At 37.5% G+C, this 16,961-nt stretch overlaps 2 protein-coding genes across 2 annotated transcripts in view; both read left to right on the forward strand.

Annotated features, from left to right (window-relative positions):
- Positions 1-115: 115 nt before the first annotated feature.
- On the forward strand, positions 116-7,326 carry CMTR2 (cap methyltransferase 2). Its single transcript, XM_004782143.3, is given in 3 exon segments — positions 116-242; positions 3,782-4,976; positions 4,978-7,326. Coding segments are annotated over 2 exon segments (2,301 nt in total). The 5' UTR covers positions 116-242; positions 3,782-3,800; the 3' UTR covers positions 6,103-7,326.
- The window catches only part of HYDIN (HYDIN axonemal central pair apparatus protein), a 386,960-nt gene continuing 370,165 nt past the window's right edge, over positions 167-16,961 (forward strand). Inside the window, exon 1 of the mRNA XM_045076288.1 lies at positions 167-242. The gene's annotated coding sequence lies outside the window, so the exon portion shown is untranslated. The remainder of the gene's footprint in view (positions 243-16,961) is intronic.

A 16,961-nucleotide genomic window follows, 5' to 3' on the forward strand; every position in this document is an offset into this window, starting at 1 on the left:
CCCCGCCTCCGCGAGCACGCTCCGTTGCCATGGAAGCCGTGGGCGCGGATCTTGGCGCTTCCCAGCTTCAGTACCTGGCAGAGAAACGAAACCTAGGTAGCGAGGGCTTCGGGCGGCGAGAGTCGCCGGCGTGCGTAACGTTGACGCGTGACGCCAGCCCGGCCTCGAGGCGCGTGCGCAATGTGTCTTTCAGGGCCCTCGGGCCACTGTCTGCCGACGTTCGGCGGCGGCGCAACCTGGAGGTGGGTTCCCGCTTCTGGTGTGGCGGGGGCGGGCCAGGGCCTCATTCTCGGCCTCTCGGAGCGCCACCTACCTCTGCAGAGGCAGGGAGGCTGGAGGCGCCGCACACTTTAGGAGCGACCGTTCCGGGAAGCGGCCCGGCCCGGGAGCGGAAGTGGAGGATGGTTCCCTCGAGTGAGGAGAGAGCGTGAAGCGCTGCCTCTCTAGACCCGGGGGGGGCCGAGGTGGGCGTGAGCAAAGGTAATCAGACCCGGGTTCTGAGGCCGGGTCCTCCTGCGACTTTCCAGAGGGTGAAGCAGGGGCTGGGACGGACGTTCCTCCAGGTTAGGAGGGCTCGGGCCGCTCGAAAGGAGCTTGGGACTCACTTCCATCAGGTGAAAGGTGATCGTGGGTGCCCCTGGCCCAAATTAAAGCGCTGGATACACTCTAGCTAATTATTTTCACCGTTGCTGGGAGGAGGAGTTGCCAGAAACACTTCTAAAACTCCTTTGTAAGCGTTAATTGGAGAGAGCACTGTTGATGAGATCTTGTGGGTTTTGTGTCAGGCCCACGAATTTTGCAGGTATTTCCTTTGTGGCTTCGAGCAGGGAGCTACAGGACTTTTCCACTCTAATCTGCAAAACAAGAATGGTAATGCTGACCCTCCAGGCAGAATTATGATGCCACAAAGCTCTATGGAGTGCTTAATGAAAGGGGCAGGGGAACATACGGAAACTTTTTCCCTTCTATTCTGTGAACCACGCGTTTTGTTGTTGTTTTTTATTTTTGGTCGTGCATTGAAGTGCTGGAGTGAAGTTGAAGTGAATTATTATGACTCCTATTCAGAACCTAATCAGAGGAGTGCCCTTTGTGCTAAGTATCATATACATTCATTTGTTCAATAAATACTGTGTGTTTACTGTGTACCAAGCACTGTTGTAACCTTGGGGTGATATAAATGAGTCAACAAAGCAAAGATCCTTGCCTTGTGGAGCTTAGATTCCAGTTTGGGGAAGACAAAAAATAAACATAATAAGCAAAATATAGTAGAAGGAAAAGAAAGTCATGGAAAAAGAAAAGTACAGCTAGACCCATACCTTTATGGTGGTGGTAGTGCAAGATGCAACTAGGGTGTCAGGGTAGATTTCATAGAAGAATTACACCTGAGTAAATATTCGAAAGAGATGAGGGAGTTAGCTATGCAGGCAGTCTGGAGGAAGAGGGTTCCAGGAAGAGGAATTGATCGAGACTTGCAAGTTGCGCTGTATCTGGTGGTAAGTGAACAGGAATAAAACTTGTGTGGCTGGAGCAGAATGAATAAGGAGAATAATAGACAATTAGGTTAGTGACAATTAGGTTGGGGCTGGAGGGCAGAAATCTTCAAGGTCCTTGTAGGCTACTGTAAGGACTGTGGCATTTACTTTGAGTGAAATGGGGAGCCAAAGCAGGCAACGATAGAAGAGACCAGTAAGAAGGCTATGGCAGTAATCCAGCAGAGAATTGACAGTGTCTACAATCAGGAGGCTGGTAGCTGGAGGTTGGTGGCTTCTGGGAATTTGATAGGAGGAAACGAAGGTGGGATTATAGACCTGAGCATTATTCAAAATATACATATATATAGTCAATATCTATAATTTGTATATAAATATATCAGATATAGCCTTGAATTGTGTACCACAGGTGTAGTCCGGAAGAACAGAGGTGTGTTTGAATCACTTTAGTTTTTCTCATGTGAAGGTAGTTGTCTGTTAGCTTATGTAAGATTTCAGAGCTTATCTACAGCCATTAATTAGTATGCGAAATTAGACTAAAATCAGATATTTTTCCAAGATAGACTATAGTTGCCGTCTAAACATGGTTGTAGTTTCCAGTAAGCACAGTGGAAATTAAGACAAAATAACTTGTAATAAACCTTCGCTTGCTTTTGTTTAGTATTTTGTTGAATGTGACAATGCCTCATTTTTGCTTTCTTTCAGAAGTCTGTCTGAATATAGCTTCTAAAAAAAAAAAAAAAAAAAAAAATCTAAGAAAAAGTTATTGCTGGGCAAGTGTGACCATTAACTATACTTTACACGTATTGTAAATATACCGTCATGAACAGAAATGGCTGAGAAGATACTTGTTATTTCAATAAGCTTACAAGTTAGTTGAGTATACAGGGTTGTAAATAATTTAAACAAAACATAAGAGGATGAAAAAAGTGTGCTACAAGAACAGTACAAAATAAATGCTAATAAAATATAGTCTTTCGGGTATTGTGTTTATCGTGGCTCAGACTCACTTTTGTTTCCCATTTTAATCATGAAACATTGGCTTTTTGCGGGATGATGGTTGTGTTGTCAGTTTTTTGTGTTTTACTTTAGATTCCTTTTGAGAAACTGGTGTAGAATGCATTGAGTATACTAAGTAAATGCAGAGCTTAGGAACTTAAAGTGCCTATTAATTAACACTGAGCCAACAAGTACTATGTAATACTTACAGCTCTGTCTTCTGGGATGTGTAACTTAGGCCAACACTATGCCATTAAGCCATGCTTCTTTCCCTTATATCTCTTTCCTTCTCCAGTGTTTTTGGTTTCTTAGGCGGTGTTAGAACACAGAATGTACATTGACTTGTTTATAATTTGTAAATTCAATGAGGATATTTCTTCAATTTAAAGATCCTCTATCAAAGTGTGTTACATTTTGGTGGCAAGAGGATACAATATTTTATAGTGGAGGCATGGAGTTGTCTGAGCAGATAATAGAGGAATCTAGTTTAGAGACATGCCAGGTTGAGCTACAGTTCAGTTTCAGCATTGAGCTGAATAGAGGCTAACCAGTCAGGTACACCACAGTTAACAAGCAGTATGGTGATGAGTGTTAGTTGGTGGCCTGTAAAGGTGATTTGGTACTACATCACATGCGTACCAAAGTGCATGTCTTAGCAAAAGTGTGAGATCTGGATGGAGAATGTATCTGGCAGTTGTAAATAAGTATGTTGGCAGAGAGGCCTGGTATGTATACCAGTAATGGGTTCAGGTGTAGAATCTTTTCCTGGAAGGAGGTGAGATTTGAAGGAACTAAAAAAAGCTGAAAGTCACTTGTTAAAGCTTGGTCAAAGTTCGAGGGATGAATCTTAGTCTGACAGTGTGTTTGGGGCCGTGTGGGTGGTGTCTCAGCCATGGATAGAGGAAAATTTTGGGTAGGAGCTAGACAGATTATTCTGTTAATATGGGCCGCCATCACAGATGAATATTCGTTGGTATATGCTTTTTATATGCTAACATGTTTATCCTCACCTAAAAAAAAAATGATACCCTAACTTTTTAAAAATAAGAAACAGGCTCAAAGATGTAATTTGCCCAGGCCCACTTTTTAACTGTGGATTTGAGTTCAGGTCTGTTGGATGTAAAAGCCTTTACTCTTTCTTTATTCCAAATTGCTTCATTGTGTAACAGAATGTGCTGACATTAGTCTTCCCATTTTAGGTAGTTTGTCCTGGGTATGATCTGATTTGCTGTGGATGAGATTTCACTCACTAATAAATTTGATTCATTTAATTATGTGTTTTCTTTTTCTAGATTTTAATTTAATTTGAAAATGAGTAAGTGCAGAAAGCCACCACTGGGTTCAAGTCCTGAGACATTCAGCCCAGATGTTCTTGCTGACATTTTTGAACTCTTTGCCAAGAACTTTTCTTATGGCAAGCCACTTAATCATGAGTGGCAGTTACCAGATCCCAGTGAGGTTTTCACTTGTGATCACATGGAATTTAATACATTGCTTGATTTGAAGAACTCCCTAAATGAAGTAAAAAACCTACTGAGTGATAAGAAATTGGATGAGTGGCACGAGCACACTGCTTTCACTAACAAAGCTGGAAAAATAATTTCTCATGTGAAAAAATCTGTGAATGCTGAACTTTGTACTCAAGCATGGTGTAAGTTTCATGAAATTTTGTGCAGTTTTCCGCTTATTCCACAGGAGGCTTTTCAGAATGGAAAATTGAATTCTCTCCACCTTTGTGAAGCTCCCGGAGCTTTTATAGCGAGTCTCAATCACTACTTAAAATCCCATCGATTCCCCTGTGATTGGAGTTGGGTAGCTAACACTTTGAATCCATACCATGAAGCAAATGACAATCTTATGATGATTATGGATGACCGACTTATTGCAAACACCTTGGGTTGTTGGTACTTTGGTCCAGATAACACTGGTGATATCATGACCTTGAAATACCTGACTGGACTTCAGAACTTTGTAAGCAACATGGCTCCTATTCACTTGATCACCGCAGATGGGAGTTTTGATTGCCAAGGAAACCCAGGTGAACAAGAAGCTTTAGTTTCTTCTTTGCATTACTGTGAAGTTGTCACTGCTCTGACAACTCTTGGAAATGGTGGCTCTTTTGTTCTGAAGATGTTTACTTTGTTTGAACATTGTTCCATAAACCTGATGTACCTGCTAAACTGTTCCTTTGACCAAGTCCATGTTTTTAAACCTGCTACTAGCAAGGCAGGTAACTCAGAAGTCTATGTGGTTTGTCTCCACTATAAGGGAAGAGAGGCAATCCATCCTTTGTTATCCAAGATGGTCCTGAATTTCGGGACAGAAATGACCCAGAAAGCTCTCTTTCCCCATCATGTGATTCCCGAATCCTTTCTTAAAAGGCATGAAGAATGTTGTATGTTCTTTCATAAATACCAGCTAGAGACTATTTCTGAGAATATTCGTCTGTTTCAGTGCATGGGAAAAGGGGAACAAACAAAGCTGAATAGATTTAAGGGACTGTGCTGTTCAGTATTTCATGCAAAAGTTTCAGTTGAAGCCTCTTTCCAGAAGTAATTGGCTAGTGAAAAAATCTAATATTGGTTGTAGTACAAATACAAAATGGTTTGGGCAGAGGAACAGATATTTTAAAACCTATAACGAAAGGAAAATGCTGGAAACCCTTTCATGGAAAGATAAGGTGGCCAAAGGATACTTTAATAGTTGGGCAGAAGAACATACTGTATATCATTCTGGGCAAAATTCTCTCTTAGAAGGGACAGCTTCCAGTCTTGAGTGTCACTTGTGGCATATTTTAGAGGGAAAGAAACTGCCAAAGGTAAAGTGTTCTCCTTTCTGCGATGGTGAAATTTTAAAGACTCTTAATGAAGCAATTGAAAAGTCATCAGGAGGAGCCTTGAATTTGGATTCCAAGTTCTGGCCCAAACAGCAGTTTTATTGTTCTTGTCACATTTTTACTGAAGAACTGATATTTTCTGAGTTGTTTAACCTAACCAAGTGCCTTCAGGATGAGCAGGTGGTAGAACCCAGCAACCAAATGAAGTGCCTGCTTGTGGGCTTTCCAACCCTCCATGATATCAAAACACATATACCACTGGAAGTTCACCTCTTGGAATCAACTGAACTCATGACTTTCAGCTGTTCATTGCTTCATGATGGAGACCCGACTTACCAGCAGCTGTTTCTGGACTGCCTTCTACAATCATTGCAGCAGCTTCATACAGGGGATGTTATGATTTTGCCTGTACTTTCTTGTTTTACAAGATTTATGGCCGGTTTGATCTTTATACTGCACAGCTGTTTCAGATTCATCACATTTTCTTGTCCCACTTCTTCTGAGCCCCTGAAGACCTGTGCAGTCCTGCTGTGTGTTGGTTATCAGGACCTTCCAAATCCTGTTTTCCAGTATCTGCAGAATGTGAATGAATTGTTGAGCTCTTTGCTTAAATCTGACGCACCCCAGCAGGTTTTACAGTTTGTGCCAATGGAGGTGCTCCTTAAGGGGGCACTACTTGATTTTTTGTGGGATTTGAATGCTGCCATTGCTAAAAGGCATTTGCACCTAATTATTCAAGGAGAGAGAGAAGAAATCATCGGCAGCCTTCAGCTATGACGTTGAACTTGTCCTTTCTGAGATTTAACTTTATGGCTTCTTATGGTTTCCATTGTTAATTTCAGTCCTTTGCTATTTAAAAACCATTCATTTGGGGGAAGGGCCAACTTTTGCATCATTGAAAGTCTCATTATTTTGGGAAAACCACCAGCTAGTTCTGATCTCCTATACATGCCTGTAGGCATGGAGTTTGCCATATGGTGCAGTCTCTCCAGTGATGATATTCAGCCTCAGACACGAGATGTGTGTATACAGTTGGGATGGACACATGCATACTTACTTAAGCAGTTTACTTGGTCTTATTTATCTGTTTTAAGATTTGCACCCATGTGCCTTCCTTCAGATTAGATTTTTTCCCAACTGATTTCTTCATTGGCTAATGCTGTTAATAAATTGAGAGAGGTCTCTGATGAAAGGAGTGAACCACTCCTCAGCAGCACTGGTTCTTTAATACTGACCGTGTCACTTATGGATTCGGGGGAACTCCTCTTGCCAGATGTTCAGTATGTGCCATTCCTTGCCTTTAGGCCACTGACCCAGTTTACTTGTGTGGTTTAAATAAAGCTATGTGCTGTTTCCTGAATATTTAATGACCACAGCCATCCAGCTGGGAAGGGATATCAGGACAGCTTCAAACCAAAGATCATGTTTAAAACAATGAAAAATCACTGTGTCTAGTACACACCTGTATCATGAAAAGTTTAATTTAGGAATGGTGTAGAAATCTTTAACTTCCGGGACATAATCTGTGAGCGAACAGATTTTTTTTAGATTGTAAAATATTGTGTATGGACTCCTTTCGGGGACATATGAATGTAATGAACAGAGTGAATCCTAAAGAAAAATTTTAACACTTCCAGAATGATGGCTCAGCATTCAAAACTTTTCAGTCTTTTTCTTTGAAAGTAGCACTTTACCAAAAGATTGACCATGAGATGGTCATTTTATCAGTTGTGTCTGATTTATTTTGAATTATATGTATTTGACGTGTAAATGAGCTATTCTGGCAAACTGTATTAAGCAGATCTTCATTACTTCGAAGTTCCACAAAGTGGGGAATGTTTATATTCTCACATGTGCGTTTTAGACATTTTTGTTAGTTATTAAAAAATAGATGTATTTTCTGATGTATTTGGTTGATAAATATTAATCTGAATTTTTTTCATGTTCTTTGCTATTTTGAGTTCCATTATAGATTCATGAATAAAGTCATTAGCAGAGAGATTTTGTGTTCGTCTTTTTTAAGGAGAATCATGGGGGAAGTTAAAAATCTATCTTGGAAACATTTTTTTTAAAGGAAGGTTTGAATGGGAGTTAATGTTCCTTCATTTCCTCTGATTTGTATTCATTAAAATTTAGTCCTTAATATTGTAATAATTATAGAATTTCTACTTCAGGAAAGAAACTGAATACTGGTACTGGTGTTAAAACTTTCTTTTAAGCACTTCAAATAAGTGTTGAATGCTTTCGTGGTTTTTTGTTTTGTTTTATTTGTTTTTTTTTTTTTACACTAAGCCATCTCTGTTGGAATACATAGCATAGTGGTGTATATTAGAATATATTTTGGTATTTAACTTGACTTTCGGAATCAGTTGCTGTTCATCTGATTTTTTTGGATTCACATTTGCTCCATAGGTGAGAATAGGACTTGAAGGTTCAGATTGAACTTGATGTGGATGACAGGTACCAATGACTTATAGGAACTTCTCTTTGAGAAAAAAGGGAGGAAAAGTGCTGTCCAAAAAATGAATGACAAGAAAACTGTAAGGTGAGACATGATTTATATAGTAAGATAGGGTTCTTTAAAAAAATTATTTTTGTAGATTTTGAGATTTTTAACTTAATTGTTGAAATTAAGAGTTTTGTTGAAAAAAGTATTTTACAACCAGAAAATGTAAACTTCATAAATGTGTTTTCTAAAAACTTAGATGAGAAACAGGTTTTATAAATTTAATTTTTCCACTGTTCATTTTTGTCCTCCCTAAGAAAAATATATTTTAGTGGAGGCCTTTATATATTATCCTAATGTTGCTTAAATATTTTAATTTTAATGCATTGAAAATATCTTTTCTTGAGTAAATTAAACATCGAGTTTGTGGACTTTACTCCATCTTTAAAATCGTTTTTTTTATGTTTAAAAAGATCCAGAGATCTTGGAGTGGAATGAAAAGTATTTAAAATACTAGGAAGAATTGGAAGAAAAAGTTGTTCGATGCTTTTGTTATTTTACTTATTTTTGATGAGAATATACCTGCTCTTTAAAAATATGTAAACCTACTTTTCATTTCCAGTTGAACTCATAATAGTTAGACTGCTGTGGCATGGGTAAATGAAATCAGTTAATCCCTTACATTCTCATATTTTTAGAAATTAAAATGTTGATTGTCAACCCAACCAAAATTTTATTTTCCATGTTTAAATACTTTTCCATATTTAAATTGATTTGAAAACAAAAGGGTAACACTTATACTTCATTTAGTGTATTTTTTTTGCTTTATTCTGAGATTAAAGTAAGAGATAAGACATTTTTAGTTTCAATTTTTTAAATTATTTGAAACAATAAACTATTATATTTTTAAGTTAAGCAGCACAAAGATTTTACAGCATTAGATTTCTTTTGCTAATTTTTGTGTTCTAAAAAAAAAATTTATTAATTAAACTGGTATAATTAGGCCTTATTTAAATGTCCTTTGTTACCTGTTTAATACATTTTAAAGAAAACTTAGACTTAATGTAAATATTATCCTCTATTAAAATGATGAAAAATTATTATGTGTAGATGGTACAGATATGCAAGGCCTGGCTGAAAATTTATTACATAGTTACTATTGAAAACAGAGATTCAATTGTTCGATAATAGGCCTCCCCAGCCCTTTTCTATCTATTTTTTTCCCCCCCACTGGATTAAAATTTATTTCAGGCTGATCTTGGGAACAGAACTAACCATAAAACAAAAATTTCAGTATTCCCTAATGAATTTCTGTTGGGTGGAAAACATTTTTCAGAGCTGGCCTCATGATAGCAGGTGAACCAAAAGTGTATGATGTATAGTAACTCATAATAAGTAGCTATGTTTTAGGGCATGAATTTAAAGCAAAAATCCTGAAAATTTATAATGAGTTCCTACTATTTTGTACTTTCTGATCAATGTATTCTTTATATAAAGTAGCAATCTTTGAATATGGAGTTCTGTCCCCCCAATCTGTTATTTATATTTTCTTAATTTGAACCAATACAGAAGATCAAAGTAACTTACCTTTGGATAAGGGTAAGTTTATATGATAATGTTTTGGGAAGAGGAGAAGCTGCTTTATAACCACAGATATGGTGAAGTTGTCTGCTGTTTTTTGTTAGTAAAAATAGTTAGAAATGACCTGTCATTGAGCATGGGTTAGCATTTAATCTTACTCAAGTGAAAATTTTATTTAAAAGTCTTATCTGCTTCTGGTCACATACAGGTTGTATACTCATTTACAAGTTGTACCCAGAGTAGTGTTTTCTCTAATTTTCTTGAGATTTTACTCTTTCTGTCTTTCCAGAGTATCTTTATAGACCCAGTGAGGTATAATTCTGTGTTTACTGTGTGCCAAGTGTAGCAGCATCAGTATAGTCTGTTACTGGACTTTTAATATAATTTATTATTTAAAATTGCAGCCACATTATTGATTTGTGGGCTAAATTTGTCATGATATAATTAAAACATTTGTAGAGATTGCTTTTTAAACTGTTTGTGTACATTTTGCCAAAAAGCTACTTTTACTAAAATGATTCCATAGACCTTTGTGGATAAATATATTTTATTTACCTTTGTATCTGCATCTTTTTGCTATTTAAACTTCTGCTTCAACACCAAATTATTTTACTGGGCAAGACAGATGTGCTTTTATGGTCTCGACTTTTGAGAATTTCTATTATTTACAGTGAATTTCAGGAGTGAAAAATTAGTCTACCTACCAGACCGGTTCAGAAACTTAAAAAGACGCACAAACATATCCTAGTGATTTTTTTTTTTTATTAGAGTAAACATCATTCCTGTAACTATTTGATAACTCCAGTAATATTAATCTCTTCCTGGAGCTGTTACACTTACTGCTTGAATCATTCAATCTGAGTATTACCTTAAATAAAGCAATATTACATTGTTCCTTTTTTTCCCACCATTCTTTCATTTTCTTTCCAGAATTATAAATTCAAGGGCAGAGTGCTATGGCATATATTTATTTTATATTTCATATTGTCAGTACAGGTGTTATTTTATATTTCGTGTAGTCAATATATGTGTCTTCAGAATACTCTTTTTTTATTATATAAAATTTACAAACATACACAAAATTAAAATCATATTAACAATCCTTGGCCAGGTTCCATAACCACCAACATTTTGCTTAACTTGCTTTATCCTCCTACCTTTTTTTTTTTTTTTTTGGAGTATTTGAAAACAAATTCATGGAATCTTAAACAGATAAGGACTTTATTGCATGTGACAAAATTAATATCACCCAATACTTAGTCCATGTTCAAATTTTCCAGATTGTCTCAAAAGTGCCTTTTTGTGGTTGGTTTAAATAAAGATCCAAATAAGGCTGGCACATTGTATTTGCTTAATGTGCCTCTGAAGTCTCTCTATATAAAAGTCCCTCACCCTGTTCTGTAGCCCCAACATTTTCTTTTCTATGCCATGTTAACTGGCCTGTGCTTTCCCTCATGCTGAATTTGATTATGTTTTGATTTGTATCTCTATGCCACATATTTCTTATAAATTGGTAGTTAGAGGTAGAGGATTGATTACCTTTGGCAGGAAAACTTTGTAAATGGCACTGTGTACTTTTCGTCAGATCAGGAAGCACAAAATGGCTAGTTGCCCCATCTCAGTGACATTAAGGTCAGTTGGATTCAAATGTCAAACTTATTTATACACTGCATTTTTCTGTTGATCTTTCTTTTTCTTTTTCTTTTTTTTAAAGATTTTTTTTATTTGCGAGAGATCACAAGTAGACAGAGAGGCAGGCAGAGAGAGAGAGAGAGAGAGAGAGAGAGGCAGGCAGTCTCCCTGCTGAGCAGAGAGTCCGATGCAGGACTGGATCCCAGGACCCTGAGATCATGACCTGAGCCAAAGGCAGCGGCTTAACCCACTGAGCCACCCAGGCGCCCTCTGTTGATCTTTCACTTCATCATTTTATATTTAATAGGTAGTGATACTTAGCTCTATTAGAGTTTGCAAGTTATTGATTAACAACATTTCTTCAGTTATTAACTGGACTTTATAATATGTACTTGAAGTCATCATAATTTGTTTTTTAAAAATAGTTTATTCAGGAAAAAACATGGAAAAAGTGCTTCATTTTGTAGAACACTTTATCAGTTTTCAGAAAAATAAGATGATGTTTTAGCAACCCTCAAAGGTGACTAATGAAATTTTATTTGGTGGTTTTTAAACTATCCTGAGGATTTCTTGGATGGTTGTGTATTTGATGTATTTTAACCAGTTACAAGTACTGTTCTCATTTGATGCTCAAATTATCCTATTTTGACTTGGGTGGGTGAGCGATGGGCTCCTTCAGGTTAATACCTATGTCATTTTTTACATAATTTAAACAGCCTTTGAAAGCTTCTCTGCTTTCTGGCACAACATATGCCCGTGTCATCTATATTTCTGCCCAGACCTGATTTCATCCTGACCTTAATGGGAATGTCTACAGTGCAGTGGATCTCAAGACTCTTTTACTCTCTTAAAAATTACTGAAGAATCCAAAGAGCTTTTGTCCATTGGAATTTTATCTTTTGGGATGTTCCATGTTAGAAGCTAAACCTCATAAAAATTTTAAGTTTCATTAATTGAGAAATAACAGTGGTAAAAGTACTGTGTTAACATAAACATATTTTACAAAAAATACTTTCAAAACAAAAGTTAGAAGCAGGGTAGTGTTTACATTTTTGCAGATCTTTTTTGTCTTATAGTAGAAGACAGATTCTCATATTCATTTTACATTCAGTCTGTTTGCACTACATTGTTTTAGTTGAAGTACTTAAGAAAATCTGGACTTCAATAGGTAGTTGGAAAAGGAAGGTGTATTTTAATAACCTTTTCAGATAATTATGGATGTTCTTTGATGCTCTTCCAAAACTTGACAGGTGATAAAGTTGATTGCAAAGAAGAATCTTAAACTATATTAATGAGACTTTTTGTACTCTGTTAAAGTCCATTGGTCTGTCTTGTACTTTGAAGGGATTGCTTACATGTGGTTTTGTAACCCCACAAATTCGTCATTTGGAAAATGCGTTCATTGAGTTATGCAGATCTTGCAAATGTTTTTGACATAATTTGATTTATATGGTACCCCCAAAAAAATCACTTTTTAAACTCACTGCCGATCTTTTTTTTTTTTTTTGGATTGTTTATTTCTGCTTATTTAAAATTAAAAAAAAATTTTTAATTAACATATAATGTATCATTAGCCCCAGGGGTACAGGTCTGTAAATTGCCAGGTTTACACACTTCACAGCATTCACCATAGCATATACCTTTCCCAATGTCCATAACTCAACCACCCTCTCCCTACCCTGCTCCCCCCGGCAATCCTCAGTATGTTTTGTGAGATTAAGAGTCTCTTATCCCATCTTGTTTCATTTATTCCTTTCTTACCCCCCCACCCCCGCCGCCAAATTCCCCACTTTGCCTCTCAACTTCCTCATATCGGAGATCATAGCAATCGCACTACTGGTATTTACCCTAAAGATAAAAATGTAGAGACCCGAAAGGGCACATGCACCCGAATGTTTATAGCAGCAATGCCCACAATACCCAACTATGGAAAGAACCTAGATGTCCATCGATAGATTAATGGTTAAAGAAGATGTGGTTGGTATATATATATATACACACACAATGGAATACTATGCAGCCATCAAAAGAAATGAAATCTTGCCATTTGTGACGATGTGGATGGAACTAGAGGGTATTATGCTGAGCGAAATAACTCACTGCTGATCTTATCAGAAAAAAATCTAAGTATTGAGAAGCTGTCGAACTCAGGGTGGTGGACAAAAATTTTCTAAAATTTTAATTTTTGTTTGAATGCTTGAATTCTCTCTAAGCGACAACATTGTCAGTTTTCCTTGAAGTGAGAGATCACCTTATTAATTATTAAGGAAATATCTGTCGAATAATTATTAAGGAAATATTTGTTGAATGAATACAAACTATAATTACCAACTATATAATAGCTATAGTTTGTCTCCCAGTTATTCTTCCAAGTAAATACTATGTTCCATGAAAAATACACAATTTCAGGGCACCTGGGTGGCTCAGTGTGTTAAAGCCTCTGCCCTCAGCTCAGGTCATGATCCCAGGGTCCTGGGATCGAGCCCTGCTTGGGCTCTCTGCTCAGCAGGAAGCCTGCTTCCCCCTGTCTCTCTACCTGCCTCTGCCTACTTGTGATCTCTGTCTTTCAAATAAATAAATAAAATCTTTAAAAAAAAAAAAGAAAAGAAAAATACACAATTTCAGTTTGCAACTCGGTTGCAAAAATGCTTTTCCTGGGGACAGCCATTCTACGTTGGTATGCAGTGGAAATGCTTTATATGTATTTCCCATTTCTTCACCTAGAATATTTAAGTCATTTGCTCAAGGGTCAAAACTTACTAAGTTGGATTATTTTTACTACTTCAGGATATCTTAAGTTAAAAAATCACTTTTTTTCTACTGCCACGAATATGTGCATTGAAGAATGCAATGACAACTTAGAGGAGTTTATTGCCACTACCTTGATTTGTGCTAAGGCACCAGCAGTTTTTTCCAACACTGCTTTTGGCTCATCATAGTATAAAGCGGAAATACATAATGTCTTGTTTTGGATACACAGACCATAATTTGAGAACTGCTATCCTAGTCTATTCCCATTGTATCAGCTACTAATTTTTAAAAATGTATTTATTTTTTAAAAATTAAAGTTTATTTTAATATTATTTACATTCATGAGTTATTCCTATTTTTGAGGCTTTTATTTTTTATTTATTTATTTTTAAGATTTTATTTATTTATGTGACAGAGAGATTACAAGTAGGCAGAGAGGCAGGCAGAGAGAGAGAGGAGGAAGCAGGCTCCCTGCAGAACAGAGAGCCCGATGTGGGACTCGATCCCAGGACCCTGGGACGGTGACCTGAGCCGAAGGCAGAGGCTTTAATCCACTGAGCCACCCAGGTGCCCCTGAGGCTTTTAAAAAATATAAATGTTCAGTTTTTCCATTGCTAAAATCTGTGGAGATAAGTATATTTTCCTCTTTAGTTCTTTTTTTAAAATTTTATTTTATTGTGTTAGCCATCATATAGTGCATCATCAGTAGTTTTTGCAATAGTGTTCTATGATTCATTGTTTGCATATAACACCCATGCAAGTGCTCCGCGCAATACATGTCCTCCTTACTACCCATCACTGGGCTCACCCAGCCCCCACCCCTCCTCTCTGAAACCCTCAGTTTGTTTCCCAGAGTCCACAGTCTCTCATGGTTTGTCTTCCCCTCTGATTCCCCTGACCCCTTCAGTTTTCCCTTCCTTTTGCTAATGTCCTCCATGCTATTCCTTATGTTCCACATATAAGTGAAACCATATGATAATTTACTTTCTCTGCTTGACTTATTTCCCTCAGAATATTCTCTGGTTCCACCCATGTCATGGCAAATGGTGGGTATTCATCCTTTCTGATGGCTGAGTAATATTCCATTGTGTATATGGACCCCATCTTTATCCCTTCACCTGTTGAAGGGCATCTAGTCTCCTTCCACAGTTTGGCTATTGTGAACACTGTTGCTATGAACATTGGGGTACATGTAGCTCTTCTTTTCGCTACATCAGTATCTTTGGGGTAAATACCCAGTAGTGCAATTACTGGGTCATAGGGTAGCTCTGTTTTTAATTTTTTGAGGAATCTCCACATTGTTTTCCAAAGTGGCTGCACAAGCTTGCATTCCTGCTTACAGTGTAAGAGGGTTCCCCTTTTCCACAATCTCTCCAACATTTGTTGTTTCTTGCCTTGTCAATTATTACCATTCTAACTGGTGTAAGGTGATATCTCAGTGTGGTTTTGATTTGAATTTCCCTGATGACTAATGATGTTGAACCTTTTTTTTTTTTTTTAAAGATTTTATTTTATTTATTTATTTGACAGAGAGAAATCACAAGTAGATGGAGAGGCAGGCAGGCAGAGAGAGAGAGGGAAGCAGGCTCCCCGCTGAGCAGAGAGCCCGATGCGGGACTCGATCCCAGGACCCCGAGATCATGACCTGAGCCGAAGGCAGCGGCTTAACCCACTGAGCCACCCAGGCGCCCAATGTTGAACCTTTTTTCATGTATCCATTAGCCATTTGTATGTCTTTGGAGAAGTGTCTGTGCATGTCTTCTGCCCATTTTTGGACTTGATTGTTTTTTGGGTGTTGAGTTTGAGAAATTCTCTCTTTTTTTTTTTTAAGATTTTATTTATTTATTTGACAGAGAGAGATCACAAGTAGGCAGAGAGGCAGGCAGAGAGAGAGAGGAGGAAGCAGGCTCCCTGCTGAGCAGAGAGCCCGATGCGGGACTCGATCCCAGGACCCTGAGATCATGACCTGAGCCGAAGGCAGCGGCTTAACCCACTGAGCCACCCAGGCGCCCCAGAGTTTGAGAAATTCTTTATAGATTTTGGGTAATAGCCCTTTATCTGTAGTGTCATTTGCAAATATCTTCTCCCATTCTGTGGGTTGCCTCTTTGTTTTGTTGACTCTTCCGTTTGCTGTGCAGAAGATTTTATCTTGAAGTCCCAAAAGTTCAGTTTTGCTTTGTTGCCTTTGGAGACATGTCTTGAAAGATGTTGCTGTGGCCAATGTCAGAGAGGTTTCTGCCTATGCTCCCCTTAAAGATTTTGATGGATTCCTGTCTCACATTGAGGTCTTTCATCCATTTAGAGTTTATTTTTGTGTATTTATCTTGTGTATGGTGTAAGAGAATGGTTGAGTTTTTTCATTCTTCTGCATGTGGCTATCCAATTTTCCCAGCACCATTTATTGAAGAGACTGTCTTTTTTCCATTGGATATTTTTTCTGGCTTTGTCAAAGATTTTTTTTTTTAAAAGATTTTATTTATTTATTTTACAGAGATCACAAGTAGTCAGAGAGGCAGGTAGAGAGAGAGGGGGGGAAGCAGGCTCCTGCTTTCTTTGTAATTTTGACTCTAACACAGTATTATTAAATATATATTATATATGTATCATGTATGTTTTGTGTGTGCCCCCCCCCCGATGTGGGGCTCGATCCCAGGACCCCGAGATCATGACCTGAGCCGAAGGCAGAGGCTTAACCACTGAGCCACCCAGGTGCCCCACTTTGTCAAAGATTATTTGACCATAGAGTTGAAGATATTTAGCTCGGCTCTCTATTCTGTTCCCTTGATCTGTTTTTGTACCAGTACTGTGCTGTCTTGGTGATCACAGCTCTGTAATATAGCTTGAAATCAGGGAATGTGATGTCCCCAGCTTTGTTTTTCTTTTTCAACATTTCCTTGGCGATTCCAATTCTTTTCTGGTTCCCTACAAATTTTAGGATTGTTTGTTCCAGCACTTAGAAAAGTAGTTCTATTAAAGTGATTAATTAATGGATTTCCAAATACTAAACCCCTCTTAAATTTCTGGAATAAACACTACTTGATCATGATGGGTTTTTGGATTGTGTTTGCTAATATTTTATTTATAATTTTTGCATTAATATTAATAAATGAGATTGGCTTATAGTTATTTTATTATGCAGTATTTGGTTTTAGAATTGATGTTAAATTTGCATTATAAAAATAATTTGGATGTTGTTTCAGTGCTCTGAAATGGCTTAAGCAGTGTT

The sequence above is a fragment of the Mustela putorius genome, unplaced genomic scaffold (assembly GCF_011764305.1).
Source record: "Mustela putorius furo isolate JIRA1106 unplaced genomic scaffold, ASM1176430v1.1 tig00000174_pilon_pilon_pilon, whole genome shotgun sequence".
NCBI lineage: Eukaryota > Metazoa > Chordata > Mammalia > Carnivora > Mustelidae > Mustela > Mustela putorius.